The sequence below is a fragment of the Balaenoptera acutorostrata genome, chromosome 5 (genome assembly GCF_949987535.1).
Source record: "Balaenoptera acutorostrata chromosome 5, mBalAcu1.1, whole genome shotgun sequence".
Classification (NCBI taxonomy): Eukaryota; Metazoa; Chordata; class Mammalia; order Artiodactyla; family Balaenopteridae; genus Balaenoptera; species Balaenoptera acutorostrata.
The window spans coordinates 37,779,163-37,800,472 of NC_080068.1; the positions used below are offsets into that span (position 1 = coordinate 37,779,163).

Below are 21,310 nucleotides of genomic sequence, written 5' to 3' on the forward strand. Positions count from 1 at the left end.
GGCAAGTTAAAGGAGAATATATAATAAAGATTCCCTAATGTGCCTTTGCAATAATGAGACTGAGTGCATTAGTAACATTCAAGTAAATGAATTTTAGAAAAGCCTAAAGTGTTACTAATTTAAGATCTATCAAAACATTTATTATTTTGGATTACCAGTTTTCAACAGCAGTTAAGTTATCTTTCCTTTTCTCAGCAACAGTTTCCTCCTCTTTCTGTTTCTTTGCTCTTTCATATTCTTTCTCTTTTTTACTTTTCTCTTTAAGATATTCCATCTTTTTCTCTTTCCATTTTTCAAAAGACTGAAAAAGTTCAGAGTTACTTTCTTATTTAATGTGAATATAATAAAATAGTAAAAACACAGTTAATCATTAATTTTCAAATATTTTAAAAATAATTAAGATATTCAAAACCATTGCATACTTGCAGTGCTTCTCTTTTTCTCACAGCATTTTCTTCTTCAGTTTTCTTCTGGTTTGTTTCCTCAAGCCTTTTTTTTGCAGCCACCTTCTTTGCTTCCTTTTCTTTCATGGCTTTCCAGGCCTCAAATGATGCTAAGGCTTCTTCTCTCTTAGCAGCTCTTTTCTATTTTGGAAAAATAATAGACAGTTATATGTATATGTATAAGTAGACAAATATAGATAGATATAGATATACACACATTCATTTATTTTTAATTCCCTTCATATTCATCAAATTAGGTTTCAAAGCAATCTATTTAAAATAGATTTAGAGAAGTTAATTGATAAAGAATATTATCTGAATTATTCACTGCATTTTAAAATGTCTTTCTTAAGCATTTATCAGATATTGATCTACTACCATGCATAGGAAGGAAATTTTTTTTGGAAGTATACTGAACAAATGCTATGAAAATAAACTGTAAAAGGATAATTGGTACTGCAAAGTGCTCATAATGCAATATTGCACTAAAAGAAAAATATCAGGAAAGTTGCAGGCCAGAAAGGTAAAGTTATAGTCAGAGTAAGGTAAATTGGCCGAGTCACACAGAATAAACTACAGATCTGTGCTTTAACCCTGAGTTTTGACCGACATCAAAGCATAAAATTCTTACTGCATAAACATATCCCAAGTGTTGAAAACATGTGCCAGATTAGAAAATATGTAGGTGAACATATAGCAAGTATGTTATTACTTTACTTACTTCAATCTAATCCCATAATATTCTATGTTTGCCTTATAATATTGCTTGGCATTAAATGATATAAAGTTTTATTACAGAGATAACATAATTTAGAAATAAAAGTATGAACTCCCTCACTGAGTTGTGAAGAGCAAAGGAGGTATTTGGCACTGACTGTGGCAGATAATGCTGCAAAGGCAGTGCCAGTGTCCAGGCACATCCCCTGCAGGGCTGCTCCACACAGTGCTGTGCGCTGGGGAAATAAGTTTCTATTCATGGTAGTATTAAAAGCACAATGAAGGGTTTTTTTTTTTTCTTTTGTTTTTTTTCAGGGATTTTACTTTAGAAGATGGGAAAGAACTGGAGCATGTTGTAGGCAGGAGTTAGAGGCAGAGGTTGAAGTACAGGAGAGACTGAAATGAGAGCCCAGCTCCAGTCAGTGGGAAGGATAGGGGCAAACACTCAGGTAGAGGCTGGTCTTGAAGATACATACAAAACTCAAGATAGAAAAGGGGAAAACTAAAGGTTAATGTCTGATGACCCTTTATATTACTGGCTAAGTTGTAATATCAAAGTCAATTTTTAAGAATGAATTAGGTACATGGTCACAAGAAAAAATAAGTTCATAATCAGTAGTGCCAAAGCTATTGCTCAGGGCTTCCCTGGTGGTGGAGTGGTTGAGAATCTGCCTGCCAATGCAGGGCACACGGGTTCGAGCCCTGGTCTGGGAGGATCCCACATGCCGCGGAGCAGCCGGGCCCGTGAGCCACAGCTACTGAGCCTGCGCGTCTGGAGCCTGTGCTCCGCAACAAGAGAGGCCGCAATAGTGAGAGGCCCGCGCACCGCGATGAAGAGTGGCCCCCGCTTGCCGCAACTAGAGAAAGCCCTCGCACAGAAACGAAGACCCAACACAGCCAAAAATAAATAAATAAATAATTATAATTTAAAAAAAAATAGCACAAACCAAATACATGCAATAAATCTGTTTTTTTTTAAAAAAAAGCTATTGCTCACATATAAATAATAAAAATCTCTCTGCATCCATATTTTCATGTAAAACAGTTATATTTATATCAAACTAAAAATGTATAAAGTACCAGAGAAATAAAATCAGAAATCAATTCTTTTATATACAATTTATTTCACCATTTAAAAAACAGTTGATTTAGAAATATTAAACATTCAGACTATTTTACTGACTTAAAAATCCAGAATATTTTTCACTTCTATATTCCGAATACCTGTTCATTTTGAATCCTTAAGTTTTCACTTTTGATTCTTTTAATTCTGTGCATTTCATGTAAATAAACATTTTTCTTTTCTAACCACTCCTGTGGGAACAAGAAAAAGGCTATATAATATTCAAAGTTTTGCAAATGAATTAGAATTCTTATTTATTTCTGAAATATATGATTAAAACTTTAAAAAAGCAAAACATAAAAACTTATAGATTTTATATGCACTAGTATCATTCTTTTTCTGATAATATTCTAATATGTAAAGATGAGTAAGAATTAAGAAAATCATGTGTATATATGATTTATATATGTGTAATATAATGACTACATATATTAACATTTTTCTCTGAAATTCACATGGACAATTTTCCAAAGTGTATGATATTCTGTACAACAATTTTCGAAAGTGTACTATATTCTGTACAACTACATATATTAACATTTTTCTCTGAAATTCACATGGATAATTTTCCAAAGTGTACTATATTCTGTACAACAAATAAGACAAAAAAAAAAAAAAAGACTTCTTTTTTGGAATTGTGAAAAAATTAGGACAGCTTTCTTCTATGTAAGTTTAACTCAAATACAGAAAGTCTCAGGAAAGAAAAAAAAAAAATTAAAACCCTTTTTGTTCAGAACTATATAAACTTTAAGGAGAAAAAGTATAGAACATAGGTGTACCTCAACTACATTTTGCTTTTGTTGTATTTTTATCAATTGCCATGGCATATTCTCTTTCTTTAAAAACAACTATGATCACTTAAACAAAGCCTGGAAGGAGATAATTTAGTATAAAAAGAAAAAAAAAGCTTTGGATTGCTCAGGTATTATAAAGGAAATAAATTAAACATTAAATCATCATCTCTGACAGGGTCATTTTATTTCCTGATAAACAAACCTTATGTAAGTGATTAATTCTTCTAATTTTTAAAAACAATATTTTCCTTTTTACCTGATAAACAGCTGCCCTTATGTTATCTGCTCTGTCAGGTTCTGTGTTCTGTTTCTGTGAGGGCTTTTGGTCCAAGATTCTCAAAGTCCCTAAATAGTGAGAAGTGGGAACTGTCAACGGAGTTCTCCTTAGAGAACCAGGTTTCTTTAAGAACTCAGAGGTCACTAATCTGAAAAGATCCAAATGAATCAAGATAAACTATTACAATTGCACTTGGTAGAAGACAGATTCATTAGATTTTGCAAATACTATATTTGAAAACTACATTATAATGTAATAAATTATAATTACTTTGAAAATGATGTGTTCTTAGTATACAAAGACCCCTATTCAACATAATTTAAATTTTATTACTCTAAGTTATATAGCTTCAAAGCAATTTTTCTTTTTAGGTTTTGTAATTAAAACATTTTTAACAAACATGGACTCAAGTTACATGGGAAAAGATGATATTAATAAGTAAGTTTTAATAGTTTCTCATGTCATTTTGCTACATAAACCATCTTAAATATAAAGTTAGACTAGTAACCTCTATTTCAGGGTTGGTGGGAAAATCTGACCCCCCCATCTATTCTGGTATATAAAGTTTATTGCACCCTGGCTTTTTCATTTATTTGCACAATGCCAACAGTGTCTTCCCTGCTACAACAGCAGAACTGAGTAGTTACAACAGAGACCATATGGCCTACAAAACCTGATATATGTACTAACTGGTAAATTTACAGAAAATGTTTGCTGGCCCCTGTTCTATTTGACTAATGATAATTTAAAAGATTCAGAAGGTTTTGAATAGCATTTATGAGTTCTTATCATTTTAATAAACCAACTTAGTCCATAGAACCTCTAAGTTTAAAGTACAATTTTTCATGTGTTGGATAAAGACATTTAATAGAGAAAGTGAATGCTGAACTTCAGTTTTATTACCACTGTATATCTACTGTCTCAGGAAAAATAGGAGAAAGAAACTGTATCCTGGGAGCAATGTAGAACATAGAGGATCCTTAATCAATTCCTTTTTATAAATGAATATATTCAACTAGGGGGATTTACCATGAAGTAACTACTTCATTCTTCTCATAAGAAGAAAATTAAGTAACACCAAATGAAATTTACTGTACAGAAGTTAAACTAAAACTAGTTTTCTTGGAATGTAAACCCATAACTGAGGGAAAATGATAACTCTATTACCTGCCAGATGCATTGGATGCTCTATTATTTGTTGACTTTTTATTCTTCATATTTCTATCTTCAATTATTTTCTATTAAATAGAAAAAGCCAAAGATGGATTACTCACTGTATCTATCACAGTTAGACTTAGAGGCTAATCTTCCAGTAAATCGATGTCTTTTAAGCATCTACTATGTGTCAAGTATAGCTGTCACCAGGAACAAATAAGGATATTACATTTTAGGGAGGTTGACTGGCAATAAACACGTAAACTAATGTCACTCATGAAGGAGATAAACTAGGGTCCAGTGACAGTGACAGAGTGGAGTTGATGAACCACAATAATGAATGTGATCAGGGAAGGCCTCCCTGAAGGCTCGACATTAGAGCTCAGACAAATGATGAATAACAAAGGGCCACATGACGTTCTATGGAGAGGTTGATAATTTTGAGAAACCAAAAAAGGTGAATGATGCCGAGGCACAGTGAATGGCAGGGAGAGCTGAGGAGTATAAGGTCCAGGAAGAATCGTATGAGATCTCCAGTGGTGAGGAGTCTGCATTTTATTCCATGGGGAGAATCCAACAAAGAGACCTTAGAGGGGAATGATTAATCAGACTTAAGATCACTCAGTAGAGGATAAGAATAAAGCCAAGGATTCATTCAAAAGAAATATGTTATAATCTTACTTGTTATATATAAATCACCTGTTCTAATTTAGAATTACCTCTGTTAAACATTTCTAAGACCTGTCTATAAATTCCAGAATACCCTTCTTCCTTTTAAGGAATAACTCTTCTACTTTACACAGACAGATGGGTGCTAACACTAAAGTGAGAGCAGATGTAAACACATCCCTAACTTGGCATTAGCACTTTTTCCTAAGGAAACTGGTTAAGGACAATATACCTGGAATGTGGCTTAATGAACCTTCTCCATAAAATTTAATAAAAACTTATACTCTGTATTATAAAAGTCCCATTCAACCACAAGTTTTCAGCTAACTGTTATCTTCTCTAGTAATAAGTATACATAGCCACCAACTAACTGCAGGAGAAACTGCATAAAGAAAATTTAGGAGAAATAAAGACTAAAAATGCTCCCCATAAATTTTAACAGTATAGTACTCTGGTGCAATGTAGTGTAGGGACAAGTAATCCTACATATCACAAGGTTCTCAAGGTAATAATAATAATATTCCTGATAATGATCCTGTCCATCCATTTAAATAGGTATGGATGTTGATAAACTTTTCTTAAAGATTTTTATTAAAATTTATAAAATATTTTAAAATGATATCCAAAGGAATATCCTTCACTAACTCAAAACCTTAGAAATTATTCCAGACAGCTGCATTTTTATAACATGAAGACGTATAGAAACCTACCCACTTCTGGGTATGTATTTCTGAAACATTTAAAATTATATTATGATCATATACTTCTGATAACTTTTAATGAAATGTTGGGTTTTATTATTTTCACTGCAAACCTTCCTTGAAGTTAAAATTCTATTGAATAAGAATCACTTGAGGGGAGGAGAGAAGATGGCGGAAGAGTAAGATGTGGAGATCACCTTCCTTCCCACAGATACAGTAGAAATACATCTACACGTGGAACTGTTCCTACAGAACACCCACTGAACACTGGCAGAAAACGTCAGACCTCCAAAAAGGCAAGAAACTCCCCCCGTACTTGGGTAGGGCAAAAGAAAAAAGAAATAACAGAGACAAAAGAATAGGGACGGCACCTGCACCAGTGGGAGGGAGCCGTGAAGGAGGAAAGATTTCCATGCACTAGGAGCCCCTTCATGGCCAGAGACTGCGGGTGGCAGAGGGGGGAAGCTTTGGAGCCACAGAGGAGAGCGCAGCCACAGGGGTGGGGAGGGCAAAGCGGAGACACTCCCGCACGGAGGATCGGTGCCGAGCAGCACTCACCAGCCCAAGAGAGGCTTGTCTGCTCACCCGCCGGGGTGGGCGGGGCTGGGAGCTGAGGCTCCGGCTTCAGTCAGATCGCAGGGAAAGGACTGGGGTTGGCGGCGTGAACACAGCCTGAAGGGGTTAGTGCACCACAGCTAGCCGGGAGGGAGTCCGGGAAAAAGTCTGCAGCTGCTGAAGAGGCAAAAGACATTTTCTTCCCTCTTTGTTTCCTGGTGCGCGAGGAGAGGGGATTCAGAGCGCCACCTAAATGAACTCCAGAGATGGGCGCGAGCCGCGGCTATCAGCGCGGACCCCACAGCAACAGGGGCGCAGAGGAAAAAACGGAGAGATTCCCGCACAGAGGCTCGGCGCCGAGTAGCACTCAGCAGCCCAAGGGGCTTGTTGGCTCACCCGCCGGGGTGGGCGGGGCTGGGAGCTGAGGCTCAGCTTTGGTTAGATCGCAGGGAGAGGACTGGGGTTGGCGGCGTGAACACAGCCTGAAGGGGTTAGCACACCACAGCTGGCTGGGAGGGAGACCAGGGAAAAAGTCTGCAACTGCCGAAGAGGCAAGAGACTTTTTCTTGCCTCTTTGTTTTGCGGCACGCAAGGAGAGGGGATTCAGAGCACCGCCTAAATGAACTCCAGAGACGGGTGTGACCCGCGGCGATTAGCACGGGCCCCAGAGATGGGCGTGAGATGCTGGGGCTGCTGCTGCCGCCTCCAAAAAGCCTGTGTGCAATCACAGGTCACTCTCCACACCGCCCCTCCCGGTAGCCTGTGCAGCCCGCCACTGCCAGGGTCCCGTGATCTGGGGACAACTTCCCCGGGAGAACGCACTGCGCGCCTCAGGCTGGTGCAACGTCACGCTGGCCTCTGCCGCCGCAGGCTCACCCCGCCTCCTCTGTACCCCTCCCTCCCCGCGGCCTGGGTGAGCCAGAGCCCCCGAAGCAGCTGCTCCTTTAACCCCGTTCTGTCTGGGTGGGGAATAGACGCCCTCAGGCGACCTACACGCAGAGGCGGGTCCAAATACAAAGCTGAAACACAGGAGCTGTGCGAACAGAGAAGAGAAGGGGAAATCTCTCCCAGCAGCCTCAGAAGCAGCGGATTAAAACTCCACAAACAACTTGATGTGCCTGCATCTGCTGAATACCTGAATAGACAATGAATCATCCCAAATTCAGGAGGTGGACTTTGGGAGCAGGATATATTAATTTTTCCCCTTTTCCTTTTTTTTGTGAGGGTATATGTATATGCTTCTGGGTGAGATTTTGTCTGTATAGCTTTGCTTTATAATAGCTTTATTTTACTTCACTATATTATAGCCTCTTTCTTTCTTTCTTTCTATTTTTTTCTCCCTTTTACTCTGAGCCGTGTGGACGAAAGGCTCTTGGTGCTCCAGCCAGGCATCAGGGCCATGCCTCTGAGGTGGGAGAGCAAACTTCAGGACACTGGTCCACAAGAGACCTCCCAGCTCCACGTAATACCAAACGGCAAAAATCTCTCAGAGATCTCCATCTCAACATCAAGACCCAGCTTCACTCAACGACCAGCAAGCTACAGTGCTGGACACCCTATGCCAAACAACTAGCAAGACAGGAACACAGCCCCATCCATTAGCAGAGAGGCTGCCTAAAATCATAATAAGGCCACAGACACCCCAAAATACACCACCAGACGTGGACGTGCACACCAGAAAGACAAGATCCAGCCTCATCCACCAGAACTCAGGCACTAGTTCCCTCCACCAGGAAGCCTACACAACCCACTGAACCAACCTTAGCCACTGGGGACAGATACCAAAAACAACGGGAACTACGAACCTGCAACTTGTGAAAAGGAGACCCCAAACACAGTAAGATAAGCAAAATGAGACGACAGAAAAACACACAGCAGATGAAGGAGCAGGGTCAAAACACACCAGACCTAACAAATGAAGAGGAAATAGGTAGTCTACCTGAAAAAGAATTCAGAATAATGATAGTAAGGATGATCCAAAATCTTGGAAATAGAATAGATAAAATGCAGGAAACATTTAACAAGGACATAGAAGAACTAAAGAGGAACCAAGCAATGATGAAAAACACAATAAACGAAATTAAAAATACTCTAGATGGGATCAATAGCAGAATAACTGAGGCAGAAGAAAGGATAAGTGACCTGGAAGATAAAATGGTGGAAATAGCTACTGCAGAGCAGGATAAAGAAAAAAGAATGAAAAGAACTAAGGACAGTCTCAGAGACCTCTGGGACAACATTAAACGCACCAACATTCGAATTATAGGGGTCCCAGAAGAAGAAGAGAAAAAGAAAGGGACTGAGAAAATATTTGAAGAGATTATAGTTGAAAACTTCCCTAATATAGGAAAGGAAATAGTTAATCAAATCCTGGAAGCACAGAGAGTCCCATACAGGATAAACCCAAGGAGAAACACACCAAGACACATATTAATCAAACTGTCAAAAATTAAATATAAAGAAAACATATTAAAACCAGCAAGGGAAAAACAACAAATAACACACAAGGGAATCCCCATAAGGTTAACAGCTGATCTTTCAGCAGAAACTCTGCAAGCCAGAAGGGAGTGGCAGGATATACTTAAAGTCATGAAGGAGAAAAACCTACAACCAAGGTTACTCTACCCAGCAAGGATCTCATTCAGATGTGATGGAGAAATTAAAATCTTTACAGACAAGCAAAAGCTGAGAGAGTGCAGCACCACCAAACCAGCTTTACAACAAATGCTAAAGGAACTTCTCTAGGCAAGAAACACAAGAGAAGGAAAACACCTACAATAACAAACCCAAAACATTTAAGAAAATGGGAATAGGAACATACATATCGATAATTACCTTGAATGTAAATGGATTAAATGCTCCCACCAAAAGACACAGGCTGGCTGAATGGATACAAAAACAAGACCCATATATATGCTGTCTACAAGAGACCCACTTCAGACCTAGAGACACATACAGACTGAAAGTGAGGGGATGGAAAAAGATATTCCATGCAAATGGAAATCAAAAGAAAGCTGGAGTAGCAATTCTCATATCAGACAAAATAGACTTTAAAATAAAGACTATTACAAGAGACAAAGAAAGACACTATATAATGATCAAGGAATTGATCCAAGAGGAAGGTATAACAATTGTAAATATTTATGCACCCAATATAGGAGCACCTCAATACATAACGCAAATACTAACAGCCATAAAAGGGGAAATCGACAGCAACACAATCATAGTAGGAGACTTTAACACCCCACTTTCACCAATGCACAGATCATCCAAAATGAAAATAAATAAGGAAACACAAGCTTTAAATGATACATTAAACAAGATGGACTTAATTGATATTTATAGGACATTCCACCCAAAAACAACAGAATACACATTTTTCTCAAGTGCTCATGGAACATTCTCCAGGATAGATCATATCTTGGGTCACAAATCAAGCCTTGGTAAATTTAAGAAAATTGAAATTGTATCAAGTATCTTTTCTGACCACAAAGCTATGAGACTAGATATCAATTACAGGAAAAGATCTGTAAAAAATACAAACACATGGAGGCTACACAATACACTACTTAATAACGAAGTGATCACTGAAGAAATCAAAGGGGAAATCAAAAAATACCTAGAAACAAATGACAATGGAGATACGACGACCCAAAACCTATGGGACACAGCAAAAGCAGTGCTAAGAGGGAAGTTTATAGCAATACAAGCCTACCTCAAGAAACAGGAAACATCTCGAATAAACAACCTAACCTTGCACCTAAAGCAATTAGAGAAAGAAGAACAAAAAAACCCCAAAGCCAGCAGAAGGAAAGAAATTATAAAGATCAGGTCAGAAATAAATGAAAAAGAAATGAAGGAAACAATAGCAAAAATCAATGAAACTAAAAGCTGGTTCTTTGAGAAGATAAACAAAATTGATAAACCATTAGCCAGACTCATCAAGAGAAAAAGGGAGAAGACTCAAATCAATAGAATTAGAAATGAAAAAGGAGAAGTAACCACTGACACTGCAGAAATACAAACGATCATGAGAGATTACTACAAGCAACTCTATGCCAATAAAATGGACAACCTGGAAGAAATGGACAGATTCTTAGAAAGGCACAAACTGCTGAGACTGAACCAGGAAGAAATAGAAAATATGAACAGACCAATCACAGGCACTGAAATTGAAACTGTGATTAAAAACCTTCTAACAAACCAAAGCCCAGGACCAGATGGCTTCACAGGTGAATTCTATCAAACATTTAGAGACGAGCTAACACTTATCCTTCTCAAACTCTTCCAAAATATTGCAGAGGGAGGAACACTCCCAAACTCATTCTACGAGGCCACCTTCACCCTGATACCAAAACCAGACAAAGATGTCACAAAGAAAGAAAACTACAGGCCAATATCACTGATGAACATAGATGCAAAAATCCTCAACAAAATACTAGCAAACAGAATCCAACAGCACACTAAAAGGATCATACACCGTGATCAAGTGGGGTTTATCCCAGGAATGCAAGGATTCTTCAATATACGCAAATCAATCAATGTGATACACCATATTAACAAATTGAAGGAGAAAATCCATATGATCATCTCAATAGATGCAGAGAAAGCTTTTGACAAAATTCAACACCCACTTATGATAAAAGCCCTGCAGAAAGTAGGCATAGAGGGAACTTTCCTCAACATAATAAAGGCCATATATGACAAACCCACAGCCAACATTGTCCTCAATGGTCAAAAACTGAAACCATTTCCACTAAGATCAGGAACAAGACAAGGTTGCCCACTCTCACCACTATTATTCAACATAGTTTTGGAAGTGTTAGCCACAGCAATCAGAGAAGAAAAAGAAATAAAAGGAATCCAAATCGGAAAAGAAGAAGTAAAGCTGTCACTATTTGCAGATGGCATTATACTATACATAGAGAATCCTAAAGATGCTACCAGAAAACTCCTAGAGCTAATCAATGAATTTGGTAAAGTAGCAGGATACAAAATTAATGCACAGAAATCTCTTGCATTTCAATACACTAATGACGAAAAATCTGAAAGTGAAATTAAGAAAACACTCCAGTTTACCACTGCAACAAAAAGAATAAAATATCTAGGAATAAACCTACCTAAGGAGACAAAAGACCTGTATGCAGAAAATTATAAGACACTGATGAAAGAAATTAAAGATGATACAAACAGATGGAGAGATATACCATGTTCTTGGATTGGAAGAATCAACATTGTGAAAATGACTCTACTACCCAAAGCAATCTACAAATTCAATGCAATCCCTATCAAACTACCACTGGCATTTTTCACAGAACTAGAACAAAAAATTTCACAATTTGTATGGAAACACAAAAGACCCCGAATAGCCAAAGCAGTCTTGAGAACGAAAAATGGAGCTGGGGGAATCAGGCTCCCTGACATCAGACTATATTACAAAGCTACAGTAATCAAGACAGTTCGGTACTTGCACAAAAACAGAAATATAGATCAATGGAACAGGATAGAAAGCCCAGAGATAAACCCACACACATATGGTCAACTTATCTTTGATAAAGGAGCCAAGCATATACAGTGGAGAAAAGACAGCCTCTTCAATAAGTGGTGCTGGGAAAATTGGACAGATACATGTAAAAGTATGAAATTAGAACACTCCCTGACACCATGCACAAAAATAAACTCAAAATGGATTAAAGACCTAAGTGTAAGGCTAGACACTATCAAACTCTTAGAGGAAAACATAGGCAGAACACTCTATGACATACATCACAGCAAGATTCTTTTTGACCCAGCTCCCAGAGAAATGGAAATAAGAACACAAATAAACAAATGGGACCTAATGAAACTTCAAAGCTTTTGCACAGCAAAGGAAACCATAAACAAGACCAAAAGACAACCCTCAGAATGGGAGAAAATATTTGCAAATGAAGCAACTGACAAAGGATTAATCTCCAAGATTTACAAGCAGCTCATGCAGCTCAATAACAAAAAAACGAACAACCCAATCCAAAAATGGGCAGAAGACCTAAATAGACATTTCTCCAAAGAAGATATACAGATCGGCAACAGACACATGAAAGAATGCTCAATATCATTAATCATTAGAGAAATGCAAATCAAAACTACAATGAGATATCATCTCACACCGATCAGAATGGCCATCATCAAAAAGTCTACAAACAATAAATGCTGGAGAGGGTGTGGAGGAAAGGGAACACTCTTGCACTGTTGGTGGGAATGTAAATTGATACAGCCACTATGGAGAACAGTATGGAGGTTCCTTAAAAAACTACAAATAGAACTACCATACAACCCAGCAATCCCACTACTGGGCATATACCCTGAGAAAACCATAGGTCAAAAAGAGTCATGTACCAAAATGTTCATTGCAGCTCTATTTACAATAGCCAGGACATGGAAGCAACCTAAATGTCCATCGACAGATGAATGGATAAAGAAGATGTGGCACATATATACAATGGAATATTACTCAGCCATAAAAAGAAATGAAATGGAGGTATTTGTAATGAGGTGGATGGAGTTAGAGTCTGTCATACAGAGTGAAGTAAGTCAGAAAGAGAAAAACAAATACAGTATGCTAACACATATATACGGATTCTAAGGGAAAAAAAAAAAAAGACCATGAAGAACCTAGTGGCAAGATGGGAATAAAGACACAGACTTACTAGAGAATGGACTTGAGGATATGGGGAGGGGTGGGGTGAGATGTGACAGGGTGAGAGAGTGTCATGGACATATATACACTACCAAATGTAAAATAGATAGCTAGTGGGAAGCAGCTGCATAGCACAGGGAGATCAGCTCGGTGCTTTGTGACCACCTAGAGGGGTGGGATGGGGAGGGTGGGAAGGAGGGAGATGCAAGAGGGAAGAGATATGGGAACATATTGTATATGTATAACTGATTCACTTTGTTATAAAGCAGAAGCTAACACACCATTGTAAGGCAATTATACTTCAATAAAGATGTTTAAAAAAAAAAAAAGAATCACTTGATAGTATAATACCATTATTTCCACAGATAATTCAGATGTACCAAACATGGAAGATAAAATATTTAAAAGTTCTATTTTGAATTTTAAGCTATAGTATAGAAAGTACGATTTTATATAAATACCTTTGCAGACTCAGTGCATAAGATACTCTGAAGTTGAAATAGTGGTGGATCATCAACTGTTATGTCATCATTCATAATCAGTTCAGCTTTCTCCTTTTCTTCTTCAAGGTCACCAGTAGTCACTTGACTTTCCTTGGGTTTCTCAAGTGCAGTAACAAAGTCTATCAAAAATGAGTTCTCTTCACTTTCAATTGATTTCAAGAAATTATGGTTTTCAGTGCATTCTTCATTCTGATCTATTTTGTGACAGAGTAACAGAACTAAATCTCCCTTCTGAATTAATAAGGTGTATAACAGATTCATTTGCTTTCTGCTAAATGAAAACTGTCTATAATCTCTTTCTTGCAAAATAATAAATGGAGAAAACTATCATATTCAACTTGAATAAATTTTTTTTCCCAAGTGAGCTACAAAAGAAAAAATGGCTACTAAATCTACTAAAGCATTTGACACACCTTAGAAAATGAAATAACAACCCTAAACAAACCATAGACACGCCACAAGCCCTTGTGTATAAACCAAGTAAGTGAAATGGCAATATCTATTCTATTCAAAAGCCTGTGTTTCTTAGCTGGATCAAGAGGCACAGATTTCTAAGATACTACAGTTACTAGCAATGAACTTATAATATTGTACAGATGTAGAGAGAATCAAGAATCAATGCAGTTCTAGAAGAGGCCACCACACAGAGAATAAAGCCATCCTGTAGAGTTTTACTCCCACTAAGATGCAGTGTTGCCTCTGATACCAAAAGGGCAGGAAAGGAAGGCCTAGTACTTACCCTCTCAGTGCTCAAGGGACAGGCTTAAGCTCTGGCATGGAGGATTCAGTTTAGCGTTTACAGAATTACTTCTATTATTCTGATTCTACCACACTTTAGAATGTTCAACAGAAAATCAGTGCTTTCTGCATTGATCATCAACTTTCAGTTCTACTAGGATCCACCTACTGGTCAACCTGTATCTTTATTGTCAAAGTCTTAATTACGCGGCTTTCATTACAGCCATTTCTGGGGAACTCGTTTTGAGGTAAGCTAGATATAATATCACTTTATAATTCCAGTTATACATTCATATTTGGAGACTACTCATGATTCAAAGTATCATTAATGGATTCTTTAGAGCTGTTAATCAAAGTACTCAGTGAAAAGAACAAAGACTTTGGAGCCAAAGATTCAAATTATGGCTCCATCACTGACCTTTGGTATGTTTCCCAATATCTTTGCACTTCAGTTTTTCTCATCCGTAATATGACAAAAATTATACTACATAGTAAGCACTTATTAAATGTAAGTTATACATCCCAGTCTTAAAATCAGCTATGCCTTTAGCTCTCATTAAGTTATATGTCATAAGACTAAGGAAAGAAACAATATTAACTGCTCATACCTCACACTTACTAGGTGCTAACGATGGTTCTGTTCTACATTCTTTACATGTATTAAAACTAATTTAATTCTCACAACCACCCTACTCTTATTAAGCCCATTTTAAAGAGCAACATACAGGGCCAGAAAGGTTAGTTACTTTCTCATGTAGTTGTACCTAGATTCAAATCCAGCTTAGTCTCACTCTAAAAGTTCACCTAACCATTATGCTGACTATTGCAGCAACACCTACATAATAATAGCTCACATTTAGTGAATAGTCTACTTGTGTCAGGAATTGAGTTAGTGGCTAAAATGCATAGTATCACTTAATTTTCACAATAGCTTTATGAGATTGGTCTTACTATAACTTGGGGGATTGAGGCATTGAGAGATCAAGTTCTGCATCTACAATCACATGGTTAATAAATTGTATTTTGGGGATTAAAACGCAGGCAAACACAAACATATATTGTTCCTATAACTGTGTAAAGTATTATTTCTTTTACAAATAGCATTCTAAGCAATACAGTGTTCACAAATAAAATAAGGTAGAATAATTTGATATAATCACCTGTAAAGGAGGCTTTTTCCCCAGATCCTGGTGAAGAGGAATTTCCGAGACTTTCTTTAAGGGATGATGATGATAGACTTGTTAACCATGCATCCTATTTAAAGAAAATGTATTTACTAGTAAGTTTAGTTCTCAAGATTTGTGGGGGGCAATAGGATTATTAAAACTACTTCATAACTCTGAAATCTGCATTATTCGTTTTCTGCTAAACACCAAAAGTAAGTCAAAGGAGGTTATAATATGTTTTACTTTCAAGCCTTTATATCTTGATCATTAAAAGCAGTCACTAAGAGCTATTCCAGTTCTTTAACTGAAACCTCTATATTTTCAAAACTCCTGCTGTTCTAAAATCAAATCTCAGAAATATGTAAGGTAAATATTTGACATCTCTTTCCCTAATTATATACTTTCTTAGAAAGTATAAAGGAAATAGTAGGTAAAAACCCTTAGTTTCAAACAAATATTACTTGTTTACAAAATGAAAGCAATTTATAAAACCAAGTAGACAGTTACTTCCAAATATTTTAGATAAAATACTACATAGATTTCATATACTTTAGCTTTCCTCAAAATTCTTATATCTGAATTAAAATAATTATTATATCTGAAATTAAGTAATTATATTTGTGTGCATAAATTAAACATCTCTTTATAGACTAATACTCTAATCTAAAGGTGATGATATTATAATGTAAGAAGTTTGATTTTTTTGCATAGATAATAAATTTTAATTTTCTTTCCCATAATATTTATGAAGAAAATTATATGTCAAAAGCAATAGAGAGAAACCATCTGGGCAGATGGCAGAAGGGCTCAAACACTACCCTGAGAAGGGAATATTTACCCAAGAAGATTTGCAAGTTAGTAGCCTTCTTCCTGAGGAAATTCCCCCAACTGTGCAGCTTAGTAGAAGGCTGCAGCATTACTAGACTGGCTTGAGGGGTCAGAAGATAGAGTTTAGGACTAGAAGATCAGCCAATAAATTTGGAGAAGAGCTGCAGAAGGCATGAACCCCAATATCTGCATATAAAATCCACCTCAAACACTTGGCTCATCTATGCATGGCATGGGAAAGACCTCAGAGGGTCCTGTAAAATCACAGTAGCTAGAAAGTGAAAAAACTAAGCAGAGATTTCAGTCAATGTCCATGGCAAGGGAGACAGAGCTGGGAATTTGAGTCTAGCCATAACACCTGTGTGCTAGAACACATGTTCAGAGGAACATAACAGAATCCAGAATCTCTACAACATATCATTCATAATGTTCAGTAGTCAATCAAAAAGTTAATAAATAAAGTAAAAAAAATGGTGACACATACTCATGAAAACAAAAACAACAAAAGCAGTCTATAGTAGCCAAGCCAGAGATGACCCAGATGTTGCAATTAGCAAACAAGAACTTTAAAGTAGGGATTATAAATATGTTCAAGCACTTAGGAAGAAATATATACATAGTGGCTGAACAGATGGGGTATCTTATTATTAGATACAGAAAATACAAAAAATACCAATGGAAATTCTAGAGTTGAACGCTACTGAAATTTAAAAAAAAAAAAATCACTGATAGACTTAACAGCAGATCAGGAATGGTAGAAAAAGGCAGTGAACTTGAAGACAGAACAATACAACTTATTCAATCTAAAAAAACAAAAGGAAAAAAGATTGAAGAAACATGAAAGAAATTTAGAGATCAGTGAGACATATCAAAAATTTCAATGTGCATGTAATTACAAACAAGAGGAAAGAAAATAAAACAGAAAAAAAAAATTTAACTTCCCATCTGCATGGAAAATATCAGTTTACAAATCCTGAAATCTCAACAAAACCCAAGCCGGATAAATATAAAGAAAACCACACCTAGGTACCTCATAGTTAAATTGTTGTAATTCAAAGAAAAAAAGACTAAATCTTGAAAATAATTCTGAAAGCTGCCAGAAAATAACAAAACATTGTATAATGAGGATAGCAGAATAAATATTTGCTGATTTACTAACAGAAATAATAGAGACCAGGAACAATGGAAACCTATAAAGAGCTGGGGGTAGGAGAAGGAAACTGTCAGCCAAGAAGTATATATTCAACTAAGCCATCCTTCAAAAATGAAGATAAAGTGAATATGTTTTAGATAAGCAAAGACTGAGAGAATCCATCACTGGCAAACCAAGAAATGCAAAAATAAGTTCTTAAGATTGAAGGGAAATAACACTAGAAGGTAATCTGGATCTATAGGAAGAAATGAAGATCCCTGGAAATGGTATATATATCTAAGAAAACTATAAATGTTTATTCTTTTCTTCTTTTAGTTCTTTAAAAGTCTAAGACAAAAAGTTTAAAAGGCTCTTTAAAGAAAAGTTATAATTCTGTGTTGTGGAAATTATATCATATGTAGGTGTAATATACATGACAACAACAGCTGATGTATGAGGGAGTATATGGAACTATACTGTTACAATGTTTCTATTTTAAATGTGAAACAATACAGTGTCAACTGTATTGTGACCATTTATAGACACATCTTGTAATCCATAAGACAACTACTAAAAATAAAACACAGGGCTTCCCTGGTGGTGCAGTGGTTGAGAATCTGCCTGCTAATGCAGGGGACATGGGTTCAAGCCCTGGTCTGGGAAGATCCCACATGCCATGGAACAACTAGGCCCGTGAGCCACAACTACTGATCCTGCACGTCTGGAGCCTGTGCTCCGCAATAACAGAAGCCACAATAGTGAGAAACCCACGCACTGCGATGAAGAGTGGCCCCCACTTGCCACAACTAGAGAAAGCCCTCGCACAGAAACGAAGACCCAACACAGCCAAAAATAAATAAATAAATAATAATTAAAGGTACTAATAATTTAAAAAAAAATACCACAGAAGCGAAGAACCTAGAAAGTTAAACATATAGTTCTTCCTAAAAAAAAAAAAAATATATATATATATATATAAAACGCAAATAGGTATAGTCAAAAGGCGACAGAGAAAACTAATGGAAAACTAAAACCTATGTGATTAACTCTGAAAAAAAAAAGGCAAGAAAGAAGTTATAGAGGAACAACAACTTCAATTTTAAAAAAATAGATAAAATAAATAGAAAACAAACAGCAACAAATTGGCCCTAAGTGTACTTACATTAAGTGTATATGGACTGGACTTCCCTGGTGGCGCAGTGGTTAAGAATCCACTAGCCAATGCAGGGGACACGGGTTCAAGCCCTTGTCTGGGAAGATCCCACATGCCGTGGAGCAACTAAGCCCGTGAGCCACAACTACTGAGCCTGCACTCTAGAGCCCATGAGCCACAACTGCTGAGCCCAAGAGCCACAACTACTGAAGCCTGTGTGCCTAGAGCCCGTGCTCCACAACAAGATAAGCCACCACAATGAGAAGCCTGCACACCACAACAAAGGGTAGCACCCCGCTTGCCATAACTAGAGAAAGCCCGTGCACAGCAATGAAGACCCATTGCAGCCAAAAATAAAATAAATAAAATAAATAAATTTATTTAAAAAAAGTATATGTACTAAACACTCATAAATGGAATAATGGATTCATAAGTAGATCACAATTAAAAAGCAGATTGTCCAACTTGATAAAAAAGTAATACCAAACTGCTATTACGAGTCATTTAAAGAAAAAGAAAAAAATTGTTTGAAAGGAAAATGATGGAAAAAGTTACACCATGCAAATACTGAAATGTTGAAATATCAGGCAAAACAAACTGCAAGATATGAAGCATTACCAGAGATACAAAAATTTCTTAATGCTAAATAGGGTTAAGAACTAATAATGATGAATGTGTATGTGTCTAATTAGAGTCATGGAATGCTGACAGAACAAAAAGGAAGTACAGAGAAATTCACAAACATAACTGGAGATTTTAACACACTCTATTTAGTACATGGTAAATCAACTAGACAAAAATTCAGTAAGAATGGAGAAGATCTGAATGACACTACCAACCATCTTGACCAAACTGAAATTACAGAACATTATATCTAACACCTGCAGAACACACATTCTTTGTTAATACAAATGAAACTTTCACAAGACATACTTAGTCTGGGCCATAAAAAAAAATCTCAACAATTTTTAAAAATGTGAATTCATATAAGATATATTCTTTGATCATAATAAAATTAAATTATAAATCTATACAAGAATATATCTAGAGAAGATCTAAATATGTGGAAATAAAATCATTCACCATAAAATAACCATTTGGTCAAAAAAGAGATCACAAGGAAAATTAGAAAATATATTTAAAGGAATGATAATGAAAATAAATGGCACCAAAAAAATTGGGTGTTGTTAATCAGTGCATTAGAGGAAAATTTATAGTTTTCAAAGTTTTGATAGAAAGGATGAAAAGCTTAAAATGAATGGACACATCTTCTAACTTAAAGGTAAGCAAATTAAACCCAAAGAAAATAAAAGAAAGAAATAATAAAGAGTGAAAATCAACAAAATTGGAAACAACAGAGAAAGCTAACAAAGCCAACACTGGTTCTTAGGAAAGTTTTAACAAAACTGAGCAATGCCTTTCAAAATTTAACAAGAAAGACAGAAAACACAAACTACATATTAGAAATGAAAGATGGAATGTCATGATAATTTTACTGTCATCAAAAGGATAAGGGACTATCACAAACAACTTTATAAATTCAACATCTCAGATAAAATGGACAAATTTCTAAATAGACATAAATTACCAAACTGATGAGAAAATCTGGATACCAAATATTCACCACCCCCCCCCCCAAAAAAAAATCAAACTTAGTGTCAAAGACCTCTCCACAAAGAAAATTCTAGGCCCAGATAATTTCACTGGTGAATTCTCTCATTTAAGGGGAAAATGATACTAAACTTCTGGTTTCATAACAAACAAACTTTTAGAAAATAAAGGAGGAAGAGACACTCTCCAATTCATATGATACTCACACCTGATAACAACATTATAAGGAAAGAATTATAGACAACCTCCATAAATATTGATGTAGAAGTCTTAACAAAATATTAAAAAATCAAATCCCACACAAAAATGGTCTACCATGATCGACTAGAGACTAGATTTTATTCCAGGAATAATGAGTTAATTTAACATATAAACATAGATATATATCATCATACACACACACACACACATGCACACACAAAGGAAAGGTGGGAAGTGAGGTTGTAGTGAGAAAGAAAATGTCACCCTTTTGATACCCAGCTGTGACATTTGCAGGAAGGTAAGGCAATAGGGAGAGAGGTGCAGTGTCATGTGAAAGCTTATACAAGGTTAAAGAGGCTTCAGCATAGTTGAAAGTGGATGAAAATAGACTCTTCCAGAGCCAAAGATTATAGACATAGGAGAGAGAAGGGTTGGACAAAAAAATAAATGGGAAATCCCTGAAAATGTGGGCTTAAAGAAGATTCAGATCATGGTCAGGAAAATTTTATAATGAGGAATAAGGAAAATTTAGACTATTAAAAAGAGAAGTGGGCTTCCCTGGTGGCGCAGTGGTTGAGAATCTGCCTGCCAATGCAGGGCACACGGGTTCGAGCCCTGGTCTGGGAAGATCCCACATGCCGCGGAGCAACTAGGCCCATGAGCCACAATTACTGAGCCTGCGCGTCTGGAGCTTGTGCTCCGCAACAGGAGAGGCCGCGATAGTGAGAGGCCCGCGCACCGCGATGAAGAGTGGCCCCCACTTGCCACAACTGGAGAAAGCCCTCACACAGAAACGAAGACCCAACACAGCCATAAATAAATAAATAAATAAATAAAATTAAACTTTAAAAAAAACAAAAAAAAACAA

General features: G+C 36.6%; 1 protein-coding gene across 5 annotated transcripts in view; it reads right to left on the reverse strand.

Moving 5' to 3' along the window:
- MAP9 (microtubule associated protein 9) overlaps window positions 1-21,310 on the reverse strand; it is a 45,148-nt gene that overhangs the window by 11,043 nt on the left and 12,795 nt on the right. For 3 of the 5 annotated variants that reach the window (XM_007176710.2, XM_057546208.1, XM_057546207.1), the window contains 7 exons: window positions 15,512-15,605; window positions 13,572-13,807; window positions 4,522-4,592; window positions 3,334-3,502; window positions 2,385-2,474; window positions 423-584; window positions 156-301 (listed from right to left, as the gene is read on the reverse strand). In XM_007176710.2, the coding sequence (XP_007176772.1) occupies window positions 156-301; window positions 423-584; window positions 2,385-2,474; window positions 3,334-3,502; window positions 4,522-4,592; window positions 13,572-13,807; window positions 15,512-15,605 (968 nt within the window). The remainder of the gene's footprint in view (window positions 1-155; window positions 302-422; window positions 585-2,384; window positions 2,475-3,333; window positions 3,503-4,521; window positions 4,593-13,571; window positions 13,808-15,511; window positions 15,606-21,310) is intronic. The other 2 variants (XM_007176709.2, XM_007176708.2) reach the window with 2 other exon arrangements.